The 15,215-nt window shown below is 40.8% G+C and overlaps 1 protein-coding gene across 1 annotated transcript in view; it reads left to right on the top strand.

The window, feature by feature from the left end:
• LOC128686609 (glycine receptor subunit alpha-4-like) overlaps nucleotides 1–15,215 on the top strand; it is a 517,556-nt gene that overhangs the window by 472,145 nt on the left and 30,196 nt on the right. The window contains exon 4 of the mRNA XM_070084379.1: nucleotides 9,444–9,667. Coding sequence (XP_069940480.1) covers nucleotides 9,444–9,667 — 224 coding nt within the window. The remainder of the gene's footprint in view (nucleotides 1–9,443; nucleotides 9,668–15,215) is intronic.

The raw sequence follows: 15,215 nt of genomic DNA, 5'->3' as shown, positions 1-15,215 counted from the left end.
ATTTTTTTATGTACCCCGTGATCTGCATGCCTTCAATTCCACTGCAAGAAATTTGTATGTTATGTATTCAAAGCCTAAATAAAAGTTACTAAAACTTAATTGCTGATCAGTATTAAAGAAATGTTTGGATTGATTTTGGAATGTTTAGGTCCCAGACTGTCATTTTTATTAAAAAAAAGAAAACTTAAAATTTTGGTTTTAATAAGATAATTAGTGAGTGCTTCATCCAACTGGCTTCAAACATTTTTTACCCGGTATCTCGATAATGCAACTTCTGGACAGCTTTCAGCTTAGTGTTAGTGAATTATAGAATACTGGGATAACTACAGAATGCTTTAAACTTTTAAAGAGGATTTTTCTTGGTGGAGAGTGTGAATTTGTGTTAGGCTGTATGTGTGTGTCTTAATTTGTCAGTTTTTATTAAAGAAATTAGGATACTAGTTTCTATGTGATAACTTGTGAATGTCTCTTCTCTTTCACTTAAATCTTCAATTCTAATATTTAACTGTATTGCAAACGATCATTCTTGAATTATTGAATATAAGTGAATATCACTATTTATTCAAAAAAATTCTCGACTCTGGATTTATGCCAGCCAATAACATCAAGAGCTGTGCCTTCAGGATGCCATGCCAGTAGTGAAAATTTGAATCCGATCAGAAGAAGCATTGTCATGCGAGTCCAAGTTTTTCAACTATTATATCAACACATTTGCCTGTATATAAAAAAAATGAATGGACCGCAGGATGTATCAGGCATTAAATACTAAAGCTCTTTACGATAAATAAACTGAAATTTATTTAACGGGAATAAAAAAGTTCACACTAAAATAATCAAATCTGCTAACAAACACCTGTATTTCACTCTCCTCCGTCACTGAAGCTGGAGGCGCCACTACGAACATTGGAAGTTACGCCACTGGTAGTTCTGGAAGTTATCCGAGCAGTTCCAGGATACAGGGCATGGATTCAACAACTTTGAACCTAACAACCGTGCCCAAGCGTTGAAATTTTGATGGAGATTGGATGAGGCGTTCTCGTGTTATGAACCAAAGAAAAACGAAAAGTTGGAGGAAGAGAAAGGAAAAGAACAAATTAGGAAACCATTCTGGGATACATGGATCACTCAGCCATAGGTCTATGTGATGAACACCCTCACCAGTAAACCATATCGTTGAACACTCTCAACAGCGAAAATGATGATGAACACTCCTCCCCCTCCCCCTCCCCCCTCCGGACGCTAACAACTGGTCCGGTAATGACGGTGCTCGTTACGACATATGGTGATGCCAACTGAACATTATATTACGTGGAAGCAAGAGCCAACAAAACACAATTGGATATTGCATATTCACTGACCCATCCTTTTTTTTTTTTTTTTTTTTTTTTTTTTTTTTTTTTTTTTTTTTTTTTTTTTTTTTTTTTTTTTTCTACACTCAACTAGTAAATATTTCAGTTTGTAATAACAAAGTGACGCCTTTGATTTTTTTTTGGTGTCAAAGCAAATTACAACATTTACACGTCTATTAAAAATAATTAAAATGGACAGTGGGAAATTTTTGAAGCATGTATTTTGTGATTTTTCTGCACGTCATTACGGCTATTATAGCATTATATGTACGTCGAGAAGTTCATAGAATAATTAGGCTATCAGACATATTGAGCGATTGGCTTTGCTGTTCTCCTTGAGATTGTCTTTGCTGTTGTTTTGCCTATTGTTCGATTATTGTTGCAATGTTGGTTCTAATTGTTCTTGATGTGGTTCTGGTTCTTGCAACTGTTCTGGCAGTTGTCCATGAGACCGTTGTTGTTATTGTTCCCTCCTTTGTGAGGTTCTCTCTGGCTTTCTATGTGTTGTCTAAATATGCTGCAATAAGTGGCGTTCAAGTGGTGTTCCAGTGATGCTCCAGTGGTGTTCCAGTGGACCATGCAAGCCTACCACCACCACACCCACACCTCAGACCAAACACCACCACGACACCCACACCTCAGACCAAACATCACCACCACACCCACACCTCAAACTAAACACCACCACCACACCCACACTTCTGACCAAGCACCACCACCACACCCACACCTCTGACCAAACACCACCACCTGGAAGATTCTGGAGGGACTGGTCCCTAATATGCACACAACAATCACTCCATACGAAAGCAAAAGACTTGGCAGGCGATGCAACATACCCCCAGTGAAAAGTAGGGGCGTCACTGGTACACTAAGAGAAAACGCAATAAGTGTCCGGGGCCCAAGACTGTTCAACAGCCTCCCACCATCAATAAGGGGCATTACGGGAAGACCCCTGGTTGTCTTCAAGAGGGAGCTGGACAGATACCTAAAGACGGTGCCGGATCAGCCGGGCTGTGATTCGTACGTTGGATTGCGTGCGGCCAGCAGTAACAGCCTCGTTGATCAGGCCCTGATCCACCGGGAGGCCTGGTCGTGGACCAGGCCGCGGGGGCGTTGATCCCCGTAATGCCCTCCAGATAGACTCCAGGTAGGTAGACCACACCTATACTCAGACCAAACACCACCACCACGCCCACACCTCAGACCAAACACCACCACCACAGCTACACCTCAGATCAAACACCACCACCACACCCACACCTCAGATCAAACACCACCACCACACCCACACCTCAGATCAAACACCACCACCACACCCACACCTCAGATCAAACACCACCACCACACCCACACCTCAGATCAAACACCACCACCACGCCCATAATACTAGGGGGAGAGAGCACAACTTTGTAGTACCCACAGTCATTGGCCAGGCTTCAAACACCTTTTATTGTACAGCAATATAGGAATGGAACAGACTGCCCGCACATGTCAAAGCCAGTCATAGCATGAACCAGTTCAAGAAGACTGCCAAAAGGTGTCTGATGAATGTAGCTACAGAAAGGGAGGGGAATGTTATCTCCATTATAGAATAATAATAAAATATTATCACCTTTATTTTATAATAACAAGGTAAAAGGACCCCAATGGAAATAAGTCACTCTGACTTTTTGGGTTATCCAAGGTTCTCTACACATATGCTGCTATGTATGATAATTCTATGTAACTGTATTTGTGTATACCCGAATAAACTTACTAACTTACTTACCCACACCTCAGATCAAACACCACCACCACAGCTACGCCTCAGACCAAACACCACCATCACAGCTACACCTGAGACCAAACACCACCACCACAGCTACACCTCAGACCAAAAACCACCACCACAACCACACTTCAGACCAAACACCACCACCACACCCACACAGACCAAACACCACCACCACACCCACACCTCAGACCAAACACCACCACCACACCCACACTTCAGACCAAACATCACCACACCCACACTTCAGACCAAACATCACCACCACACCCACACTTCAGACCAAACACCACCACCACACCCACACCTCAGACCAAACACCACCACCACACCCACACTTCAGACCAAACATCACCACACCCACACTTCAGACCAAACATCACCACACCCACACCTCAGACCAAACACCACCACCACACCAACACCTCAGAACAAACAGCACCACCACACCTGCGTTCATCTCACCAAAACAGCAACTACATGTTTGTACATGTTGCCAGCAAACACTTCTCGCGGTAATAAATCACACAATTTTACCGGAGATCAGAAAAAAAAAAACAAGCATTATGGATTTTACTCTCAGTGTAGAACTCACAAGTGTCAGCCTTTCTGAGATATTTTATATTAATGTCGTACAGCCACTCTTATCATAATATTTGCAGGAAAGAGGCAACAAGTGCCATGAGAAGATTTCACATTCCTGACACCTTTCACGTTGAAGTAATGTGGGAGTGAGACGTGCACTGTCAAGAATCTCAAGATTACGGTGCTCTTCACCGACTCCAAGGCTGAGGGACTGATTACCTCTTCTTTTTGTATATAGTTCTACTTTCTTCACATTATGTCCTTGTATTGTACTGGTAAAGCCACTTAATGGCGGAACGTCTACAAATAAAGATACCCAGATGTCACATATGTGTCTAGTTCTTCATCTTGTTGGTATTGTATACCATTCATGTACAACTGTCAAGATATTTATTGAAGGAGACGTTTCGCCACTTGTGACCATCAAGCTTACTTGTACAAGCTGAATAAAAGACACGTTGCTTTAGCTTTCACTGAGAAACTGCCTCAATAAAAGCTTTTTTAGGCCAGCGTGCGTGCTTTTTTTCAACCATGAATGTAGACACAATTTTAAAATAATATATATGAAAACAAAAACTCAAGTTCCAAAGCAAGATTTTTATTTGAACAACTTCTTCATCTACACAGAGCGGAAAGTTGTGTCAATAAAAGCATCCTAATCATCGTCTCTCTGTTGACTACTGGACACTCGGCAGTAGCTGCAGAGCTGCCAGCCAGCCGCACCTTCTGAGTTCTGCGGATCTTGAATGACTGTAGTTCGTAAGTCGTTCAGAATAGCTGAGAGCTGCTCACAGTGTATAATATTGTCCGTGTCTGGACAAAATATACCTGTATGGGATTAAATCTCATTACACATTACGCCATTTGCATCCACTGTCCAGTTTATTCTCTTTCAATATAGCTTCATGCCAGCCGCCTCCGGATTACCCATAGTACGTTTAAAAATATATTCACGTTAAACTTGAGCCTACTGGTGGGTGACTTATACAAAGTTATTCATGGAATATGGATTATAGAGTGAAGAAATATTTTTTACCATTCAGAAGGAAGCACAAATGTGTATACTCACCTATTTGTACTCACCTATTTGTGGTTGCAGGGGTCGAGACTCAGCTCCTGGTCCTGCCTCTTCACTGATTGCTGCTGGGTCCTCTCTATCCCTGCACCATGAGCTTTATCAAACCTCGTCTTAAAACTATGTATGATTCCCGCCTCCACTACGTCACTTGCTAGGCTATTCCACTGCCTGACAACTCTATGACTGAAGAAATACTTCCTAATATCCCCTTGATTCATCTGAGTCTTCAACTTTCAATTGTGACCCCTTGTTTCTGTGTCCCATCTCTGGAACATCCTGTCTCTGTCCACCTTGTCTATTCCGCGCAGTATTTTATATGTCGTTATCATGTCTCCCCTGACCCTCCTGTCCTCCAGTGTCGTCAGGCCAATTTCCCTTATCCTTTCTTCGTAGGACAGTCCCCTTAGCCCTGGGACTAGTCTTGTTGCAAACCTGTGCACTTTCTCTAATTTCTTGATGTACTTGACCAAGTGTGGATTCCAAACTCGTGCTGCATACTCCAATATGGGCCTGACGTATATGGTGTACAGAGTCTTGAACGATTCCTTACTGAGGTATCGGAACGCTGTCCTTAGGTTTGTCAGACGCCCTTACGCTGCAGCAGTTATCTGATTGATGTGCGCCTCGGGAAATGTGCTCGGTATTATACTCACCCCAAGATCTTTTTCCTTGAGTGAGGTTTGCAGTCTTTGGCCACCTAGACTATATTGTGTCTGCGGTCTTCTTTGCCATTTCACGATCTTCATGACTTTACATTTTGCAGGGTTAAATTCAAGGAGCCAGTTGCTGGACAAGCCTTGTATCTTGTCCACGTCTCTTTGTAGTCCTGCCTGATCCTCGACCGATTTGATTCTCCTCATTAATTTCACATCATCTGCAAACAAGGACACTTCTGGGTGTCCTAGGACTGACCCCTGTGGAACTCCGCTTGTCACAGGCGCCCACTCTGACACCTCATCAAGTATCATGACTCGTTGTTGCCTCCCTGTCAGGTATTCTTTGATCCATTGCAGTGCCTTTCCTGTTATGTGTGCCTGATCCTCTAGCTTTTGCATTAACCTCTTGTGAGGAACTGTGTCGAAGGCCTTCTTGCAGTCCAAGAAAATGCAATCTATCCACCCCTCTCTCTCCCTTGTCTTATTTCTGTCACCTTGTCATAAAACTCCAGTAAGTTCAGTGACACAGGATTTACCTTTCCTGAAACCGTGCTGGTTGTCGATTATACACTTGTTTCTTTCCAGGTGCTCCACCACTCTCTTCCTTATGATCTTCTCCATGACTTTGCATACTATACACGTTAGTGACACAGGTCAGTAGTTTAATGCCTCGTGTCTGACTCCATTTTAAAAATTAGGACTACATTTGCCGTCTTCCATACCTCAGGTAGTTACCCAGTTTCAATGGATGTGTTGAAGATCTTTGTTAGTGGCATACACAGCATCTCTGCTCCCTCTCTAAGGACCCACGGAGAGATGTTGTTTGGTCCCACCGCCTTTGAGGTATCAAGTTCACATAGCAACTTCTTCACCTCCTCCTCGGTTATGTGTACCTCATCCAGCACTTGTTGGTGTACCTCCCTGTTCTGATTTCCTGGAGTCCTACTTGTTTCCACTATAAATACTTCTTTATATCTGGTGTTGAGCTCTTCACATACCTCTTGGTCGTTTCTTGTAAACTCCCCATCATCCTTCCTCAGTCTGATTACCTGGTCCTTGACTGTTGTTTTCCTCCTGGTGTGTGTGTGTGTGTGTGTGTGTGTGTGTGTGTGTGTGTGTGTGTGTGTGTGTGTGTGTGTGTGCAAAAACAATTCTCATGGTGTCCCATATCTCGTATTGATTTTTTCTTTAAGCAAGTTAAGAAGACTTTAATCCTGCAAAATAAATATTTACTCATGAAAATGCTCTGGGTTATACAACATTATGAAAATCTTGCTATCATATCCCTTCGTAACATGGAATATCAATCTGACTTTTAAAAATTCCTACACTCAAAACTTTCCTCCTTAAAAGTTGTAGCTTCTCTTGTGGCTGTGTGTACAATGTTCTTGCATGGGTAGTTACCTGTGTCATCTGGCTGAGATGACATACTAGTGCCAACAGGTAGGAATACAAAGATTGAAGCTTTTATTACCTGAAGGATACCTGAAGGAAGTTTCTGGGGGTAGACACCCCTGTGACCCTGTCCTACACCAGGCCTTCTGGAGGTTGAAGGCCTGATCAATCAGGCTGTTACTGTTTGCCGAACACAGTCCAACGTACGAACCACAGCCCTTCTGTTCAGACACTGATTTGAGGAGCTTGTCCAGTTCCTTCTTGAAGACCGCCAGAGGTTTGCTGGTAATTCCCCGTATGCACGGAGGGAGGACATTGAAGAGTCGGGGACCACTGACACTCATCGAGTTCTCTCTTAATGTCCTCGTTGCACCCCTGCATTTTAGTCGAGATATTTCGCACCCTGTCTGCCAAGTTTCTTGTTATCATATGGAATGATTTCGAAGTTCAGTTTTGGGACTAGTTCCTCCAGGATTTTTCAGGTGTAAATTATTATGTACCTTTCTCACCTACGTTCCTATGAATACAACTGAACAGATTTCAAGTGTTCTCAGTAGTTCCGATGTTTGATTGAATGCATGCGAGCAATGAAGGCTCTCTGAATATTTTTCAGTTCAGTCTAGCCTGCCTAGACTGATGCCTTGAAGGGGGTCGTCAGTATGCAGCAGTATTCCAGCTTGTAGAGAGCAAATGACTTTAAGAGTATCATCACTGGCTCAGCATCTCTTGTTTTTAAAGTTCTAATTAGCCAGCCTATCATTTGCCTTGCGGCAGCAATGGAAAATGATAGGCTGGCTAACATTATTGTGATCTTGAATGTGAGATCTTCCGATATCATTATTTCCAAGGTTCACACATAAAACTTAAGCTTTATTGAATGATTTGAGTTTGTCCTGTACTCCCTTGTCAAACTGATATGTTGCTGCTTCATGGTGACCTCCTGTTCCAAAAGGCTGCTCACAAAAGAAACAAGCTTCTTATTCTGTCTTTCCTGTTATTGATGAAAGTGAGAGTAACCTGGTGCGTTTGAATGAAATTCGTATTTCACTGCTGCTCCCTCCTGTCCTGAGTATTCGCATCTCATCTCTTAACAATTTAGTATTATTGTACTTGAGTCTGCATGTACGGGGATATTGAACACGGTTTCCAGCCATGGCTGCTTCATTGCCCTGAGCTCTATCAAGTCTTTCCTCCTGGAATATTCTTGGGAATTATGAAACCTGACTGAATTTGATCAAATTTGTTTCAAGTGAACTGTACCCGCTTAGTCTGTCTTTCCACTTGGACTGTGAAGGACATATCAGTAGTTTTGCTTTGTCTTCTTAATAAATCATGTACAGCTTCCATTTGGTCTGAACAGGAAATGACAGACCTGAAAAGCCAATGTCATCTCTTTTTGAAGTTCTTGGACATGATGTTTGAGCCTTTCTATTTTTTGTTAAAGTCCATGTACTATTCATCAGCAACCACCACCATCAGTCTTTAAGCAATCTTCATTAACATCCACTATCAGATAAATATCGTTGTATATAGCAGCTACTAATATACATGTACAAAGACACCTCAACGGCTATACCTACCAGCACCATCGCTACCTCCTCTACTAAGTAGGACAACAAAATACCGACAATGGCCAAAATTACGATCAGTCACTAACCTCTCACTACCGCATACTCAGTCGGTATTCTACGCATAGTACCGCAGTTACTAACAATTTCATAATTTCATAATTTGGTCCAATTAAATATGCACATTAAATAGTACGAAATATTATGAGGTGCAACAAAAATATTCGCAGACTTTTTTTTGCAGATAACGTCATCGTGACGTCAAAATTGATGGACTGATTATATCGACTCCAGGCTGAAGGATTGCTTACCTCAAACTCCTGATCTTCAACCATTCTTCTCTGTATTGGACTGAGGAAGCCACTGGTTGGCAAAACGTTTCCACAATGCTACACAATTCATCACATTATGCGGTATTTCAGATCATTTTCGACAAGGTAGCCAATGTAGTTAGAACTGATACATCTTGCAAGAGCATTGCTCTATTTCTGAGTTCTTCAGTAAAGACGACGTTCTGAAATTGGTGGAGGAGTTGCTTGGTGCCATCCACTTGTTCAGAGAGTAGGCAGCAGGATTGTGGGCCAACGCCTGATCATCGGCTCAGTCGAAGTCCAATTTGGAATGCTTGAGATGTGGTTGCTGTCATCATCCTTTCCTCTTGGAACCTTAGTGGCAATTTCGATGTTTTTTACTTTGTTTTTCTAATAGTTTGTCAGCAGTCAAAGACCCTTGAAATTCATAAGGCAACGGAGCATGGTAGGTCTTTCTGAGAGCTGGCCGACTCATCTCTGCCTTCTTTGTCTCTCTCATACCCTTCTCTCCTCTTCTAAAAGCTCCAAATCCTAGCTTTTCCTACTCTTAAAGGGGGGGGGATAAGACAGTGCTTCCTTTGCAATGTTCCTAATCCAAGAAATTAGAGTAATCGTTTCCTCCCTTTGATTTAGTTTGATTACCTCCCATTGCCCAAACGCTGCATAACCATATGGGTTTAGCTCATCCTCATCATCATAATACTAATTATCTTCGTTCCTGGTCCAGGACTACACAGTGGACTTGTACCTGCGGCAGCGGTGGTTAGAACTGAGGTTCCTCAACAACTCGTTGACGCGGCCGCTGGACCTCAACGACCCGTTCCTTGTCAAGATGTTGTGGAAGCCAGAAGTGTACTTCCCCAACGCCAAGGATTCTGACTTCCAGTACGTCACCGTTCCCAACGTCATGCTCAGGGTCCATCCTGATGGCACCATCCTATATATTCTTAGGTATGTCCTATTTATTAGGTATGTTTAACATATTCTAAAGTTTTGTCCTATATAGAATGAAGTATGTCTTGTATAGATCCAATTCTTATTACATATATATATATATATATATATATATATATATATATATATATATATATATATATATATATATATATATATATATATATATATATATTTGCCGAATAGGTAAAACTGGTGAATCATTAAGAACTCATTTAAAAGTTAAACATTTCTAAAAATTTCTCTCGTACGTTTAAAGATATATTTTTTCATTTATGTTGATGTAAAAATTAATAATTATGTACTAAATTAACCTTAGAAAACTTATCTAACCTTATTATAACAAGCACAATTTAATTTAGCCTAATCCAATTAAATATATTTTAGGTAAGTTTACAATAATTTAATAATAAATAAACAAAATGAAATTGTTTTTTCGTTAGGCTCAGAATGACTTTTGCGAAATTATTGCATATACAAATTTTTGCTTGCTCTATTCGGCAAGAAGTTCGTTGCTATATATATATATATATATATATATATATATATATATATATATATATATATATATATATATATATATATATATATATGTCGTGCCGAATATGTAAAACTGGTCAATTAGCAAGAACTCATTTAAAATTAAGCCCTTTTTGAAATTTTCTCTTATACGTTTAAAGATATATTTTTTTCATTGATGTTAATGTAAAAATTTATAATTTTGCACCAAAAGGAACTTAGAAAACTTACTTATTATAACAAAAGCAATTTATTTTAGCCTAACCCAACTAAATACATTTTAAATACGTTTACAGTAATTTAGTACTAAACAAACACAGTGAAATATATTTTTTTCATTAGGATCAGAATGATTTTGGCGAAATTATTGCATACACAAATTTTCACTTGTCCTATATGGCAAGATGAGCGTTGCTATTTAAGCCAAGATCGCAAGTTCTGCCTATTCGGCACGACATATATATATATATATATATATATATATATATATATATATATATATATATATATATATATATATATATATCCTTTATTTCTTTCAACACACCGGCCGTATCCCACCGAGGCAGGGTGGCCCAAAAGGAAAAACGAAAGTTTCTCCTTTTACATTTAGTAATATATACAGGAGAAGGGGTTACTAGCCCCTTGCTCCCGGCGTTTTAGTCGCCTCTTACAACACGCATGGCTTACGGAGGAAGAATTCTGTTCCACTTCCCCATGGAGATAACAGGAAATAAACAAGAATAAGAACTAGAAAGAAAATAGAAGAAAACCCAGAGGGGTGTGTATATATGTGCTTGTGGTATAAACCTTGGTAATAAATACCGACAAGTTGGTTTAGAAAGACACGTAAGCAAACACTGACATATTTATTAGAAAACGTTTCGGTCCTGGGACCTTGATCACTTCTAACATACAGAGGTAGAAAGGCATTATATATATAGGCGGAGAGTGAGGTGTGACGCACGTGACCTGAGGAATGTCATAAGAACATGAGAACATAAGAATGGAGGAACACTGTAGAAGGCCTACTGGCCCATGAGAGGCAGGTCCTTATCAAAACAACCTCTGCCTACGATGAGGACGGGTAGACGTTGAAATCATGTGACTCCTGTACTGTTGGGTTGGTGGTGCTTAAGTATCATGTATGCCAATGTTTTTGAAATTTTGTAGTTTCCAGTGTTGCGTTCTATAGTGTCGGTGACTGCGATTAGTGAGGCTTCTAGGCACCGTCGGCGTCTGAGGTCTGGTTCGGTGAGAACGAGTTGTGCCTCATTCCAGTTCATCAAATGTCCCGTGGAGTCTCTGTGGAGGACACAGGCGTACCTTACATCGTCTCTGTTAGAGGCATTTCGATGCTCATTCAAGCGGACTGCAAGATCTCTGCCTGTCTCGCCTACATATTTCTTGGGACAGAACCCACAGGGGATAGTGTAGACGCCTGCTGTAGAAGTTAGAGGTGTGGGGCTGCGTTTCGTAGTGAGGTCTTTGATAGATGATGTGTTTATGGTGGAAACGTTGATGTTACTCATAGCAAGTGCCCGGCGAGTATTCGTGGCAACATCACCACATGGGAGTACTATAAACTGCTTAGGGGGCTGTTCCATGGGCGGTTTGTTTAGAATAGCTTGTGCCTTAAGTCTGCAATCTCGGATGAAGAAAGATGGGAACTGAAGACGTGTAAAGGCTTGTGTTATGTAAGTGCATTCTTCTTCTAGAAAACAAGGGCTGGAGATGCGAAGAGCTCTCAAGAAGAAGCCAATGAGGACTCCTCTCTTAGTGCGGGTGTCTTGGTGTGAATAAAAGTGTATAAGATCGTCCTTGTTGGTAGGTTTTCTATACACTTTGAAGAGAAGTTTGTCACTGTCGGGAGATCTGCACAGTAGAACGTCGAGGAAAGGAAGTTTGCCATCATTTTCGAGTTCAAGTGTAAACTTTATTGATGGTTCAACTGCATTGATACTTAAGCACCACCAACCCAACAGCACAGGAGTCACATGATTTCAACGTCTACCCGTCCTCATCGTAGGCAGAGGTTGTTTTGATAAGGACCTGCCTCTCATGGGCCAGTAGGCCTTCTACAGTGTTCCTCCATTCTTATGTTCTCATGTTCTTATGACATTCCTCAAGTCACGTGCGTCACACCTCACTCTCCGCCTATATATATAATGCCTTTCTACCTCTGTATGTTAGAAGTGATCAAGGTCCCAGGACCGAAACGTTTTCTAATAAATATGTCATAGTGTTTGCTTACGTGTCTTTCTAAACCATATGTGCTTGTACATGTATGTGTAGTGCGACCTAAGTGTAAGTAGAAGTAGCAAGATATACCTGATATCTTGCATGTTCATGAGACAGAAAAAAGGGCACGAGCAACCCTACCATCATGTAAAACAATTACAGACTTTCGTTTTACACTCACTTGGCAGGACAGTAGTACCTCCCTGGGCGGTTGCTATCTACCAACCTACTACCTATGATACAAATATAAATATATATATATATATATATATATATATATATATATATATATATATATATATATATATATATCCATCCTTAAGTCTACAATATACACTCTCAATTCACTTTAGATGACGAGAAGAACGACTCTGCCCTTTTTGGATATTATCAACAGAAGCGATCTTTTCTCTTAGCTTACAGCTAGCCACCAACAATGACCTGATTAATTTTTACTCACTATGATCTCAGAACTAAAAGAGGAGTAATTATTTTGTTTTCTTGTGTGCACTCCGGATCTGCAGTAGTGAGTTCCTCCTTGACCAACAAACATGCACTGAACATTTTTTTCCACCTTCTAATTTCTTTTGTACATCATCCACCCCGCTAAAACAAACCCTCCAACTTTCTCTCCAAACCCCACAAAATAAACGACCACCGAATATCGATTACTGCTTACAAGAGACCTGCATCAGCAGCCATAACACTCCTCAAGAAGACCATCAGGAAAAACTCACCCCAGTAATAACACAGGTACAGCAGGAGTCTATAGTATGCCTTAATATAGACAAAAATTTGGAATGGCCAAGGGTCATCTGTCAGTGCCGTGTTAGCCAGTCTAAATACGGAATATTAAGAAAGTTAATCGTTCAAGACAGGTTCCTGGTTGCCATTGAGGGGTTCTTGATGCAAGGAACTGGATTTGTCTTCCCCTTCCTTGCATCTAGCCTGATTCAGTCCTATTCCCCAAAATGCTGTATAACCCTACAGATTTAGCGCTTTCCTTAAAAATAATAATAGAAGTTGAATGATTTGTGAGCATCATTCCCAGCAACGTAAAATGAATGAGATGTATTGACGACATCCTTATCATTACCCCTAAAATATTCAACCTTGAATATTTCCAGAGAGAGTTAAATCAAGTAGAAACATCTATAGAGTTCACCCCAGTTCACCCTAGAGGAAGTCAATAATACGCTCTCATTTCTAGAAGTGTTGACTGTCAAGACAGACACCATAATGAAATTTAAAGTTTACCTCAAACTAACCAATATCAACGATCTAATTAACTTCTGGTTACACTAAGATGTTAAAACTAAGAAATGTTCTCAAAGGATTCTGATTCAGGACTTAGAGAATATGCCAAATAATGTCAAGTATTTCCTCCTAGCTTCATTGTCCGGCCCACCTCATTCCCGATTGCAGGAAGAAAACAGTGAAGATAGCAAATGTCCCTCGAACTAAAAATAACAATGACGGGTATAAACCATACCACGGACGGGGATAGAACCCGCGGTCAGAGAGTCTCAAAACTCCAGACCGTCGCGTTAGCAACTAGGTATATTTCTACACCATAGGAAGGTTAGCATAGGCACCACTTTTTAGTTAGTTAGTTTAATATGTTTATTATCCGCCCCATACCCATCCTGTGGGCGGTAGTCAAAAGATTACAGAGGTACATAATTGGTCCAGGGACTGGACTCCAAAGTTTTGATAGCTGAGCAAGTTACAGAGGCAATGAACTCACAATTTACAAAGGTAATGAACTCACAATTTACAAAGGTAATGAACTCACAATTTACAAAGGTAATGAACTCCAGGTAAGTCTGGTCACAATCATGACAAGTTACAAAGGTATTTACAGATTACAGAGGTACGTAATGGGTCCAGGGACTGGGCCCCCAAAGTTTTGACAGCTGAACTAGGTACAAAGGTAATGAGCTCAGAAGTTACAAAGGTAATGAATTCTGTAGAATGGTTACTTACGTTTATACTTTGGCTACAATCATGAACAAATTATAGAGTAATGAGCAATTCACACTTCCACACCCGGTCACAACTGTAATGAGTTATTGGTGCAAATATTGATTGTTGAGTCACACACACACCACACACACACACACACACACACACACACACACACACACACACACACACACACACACACACACACACACACACACACACACACACACACACACACACACACTTTAGTTTAATATCTTTATGCACCCCATACCCATCCTGTGGGCGGTAGTCAAAAGATTACAAAGGTACATAATGGGTCCAGTGACTGGACCCCAAAGTTATGATAGCTGAACTAGTTACAAAGGTAATGAACTCCAGGTAGATCTGGTCACTAATCATGGCAAGTTAGAGGTAATGAATCAGCTTCACTCCTATACATGGTTACATTCATGAACAATTACAAAGTAATGAACCACTGATACGTAGGCACCACTGTGACCACAAATGCAAGTTTTTTTACGATTTCGTGAGTCATGTTGACGGCTTTGAGGGGACTTGAGCTAGAGTTCGTCACGGCCACGCTAGCTGGAGATTCGTGTGTAAAAACTTGCATTTGTGGTCACAGTGGTGCCTTTGCTAACCTTCCTATGGTGTAGAAATATACCTAGTTGGATGAATCTTATTGTAGCTAGCTGGTCCAGTGGCTAACGCGACGGTCTGGAGTTTTGAGACTCTGATCGCGGGTTCTATTCCCGTCCGTGGTATGGTTTGTTTGCAATCGTGTCATTACGATTTCGTGAGTCAATGACAGGTATAT

The sequence above is a fragment of the Cherax quadricarinatus genome, chromosome 12, assembly GCF_038502225.1.
Source record: "Cherax quadricarinatus isolate ZL_2023a chromosome 12, ASM3850222v1, whole genome shotgun sequence".
NCBI lineage: Eukaryota > Metazoa > Arthropoda > Malacostraca > Decapoda > Parastacidae > Cherax > Cherax quadricarinatus.
Note: the sequence above shows the minus strand (reverse complement) of the source record. Positions and strands in the feature narration are given on the sequence as shown.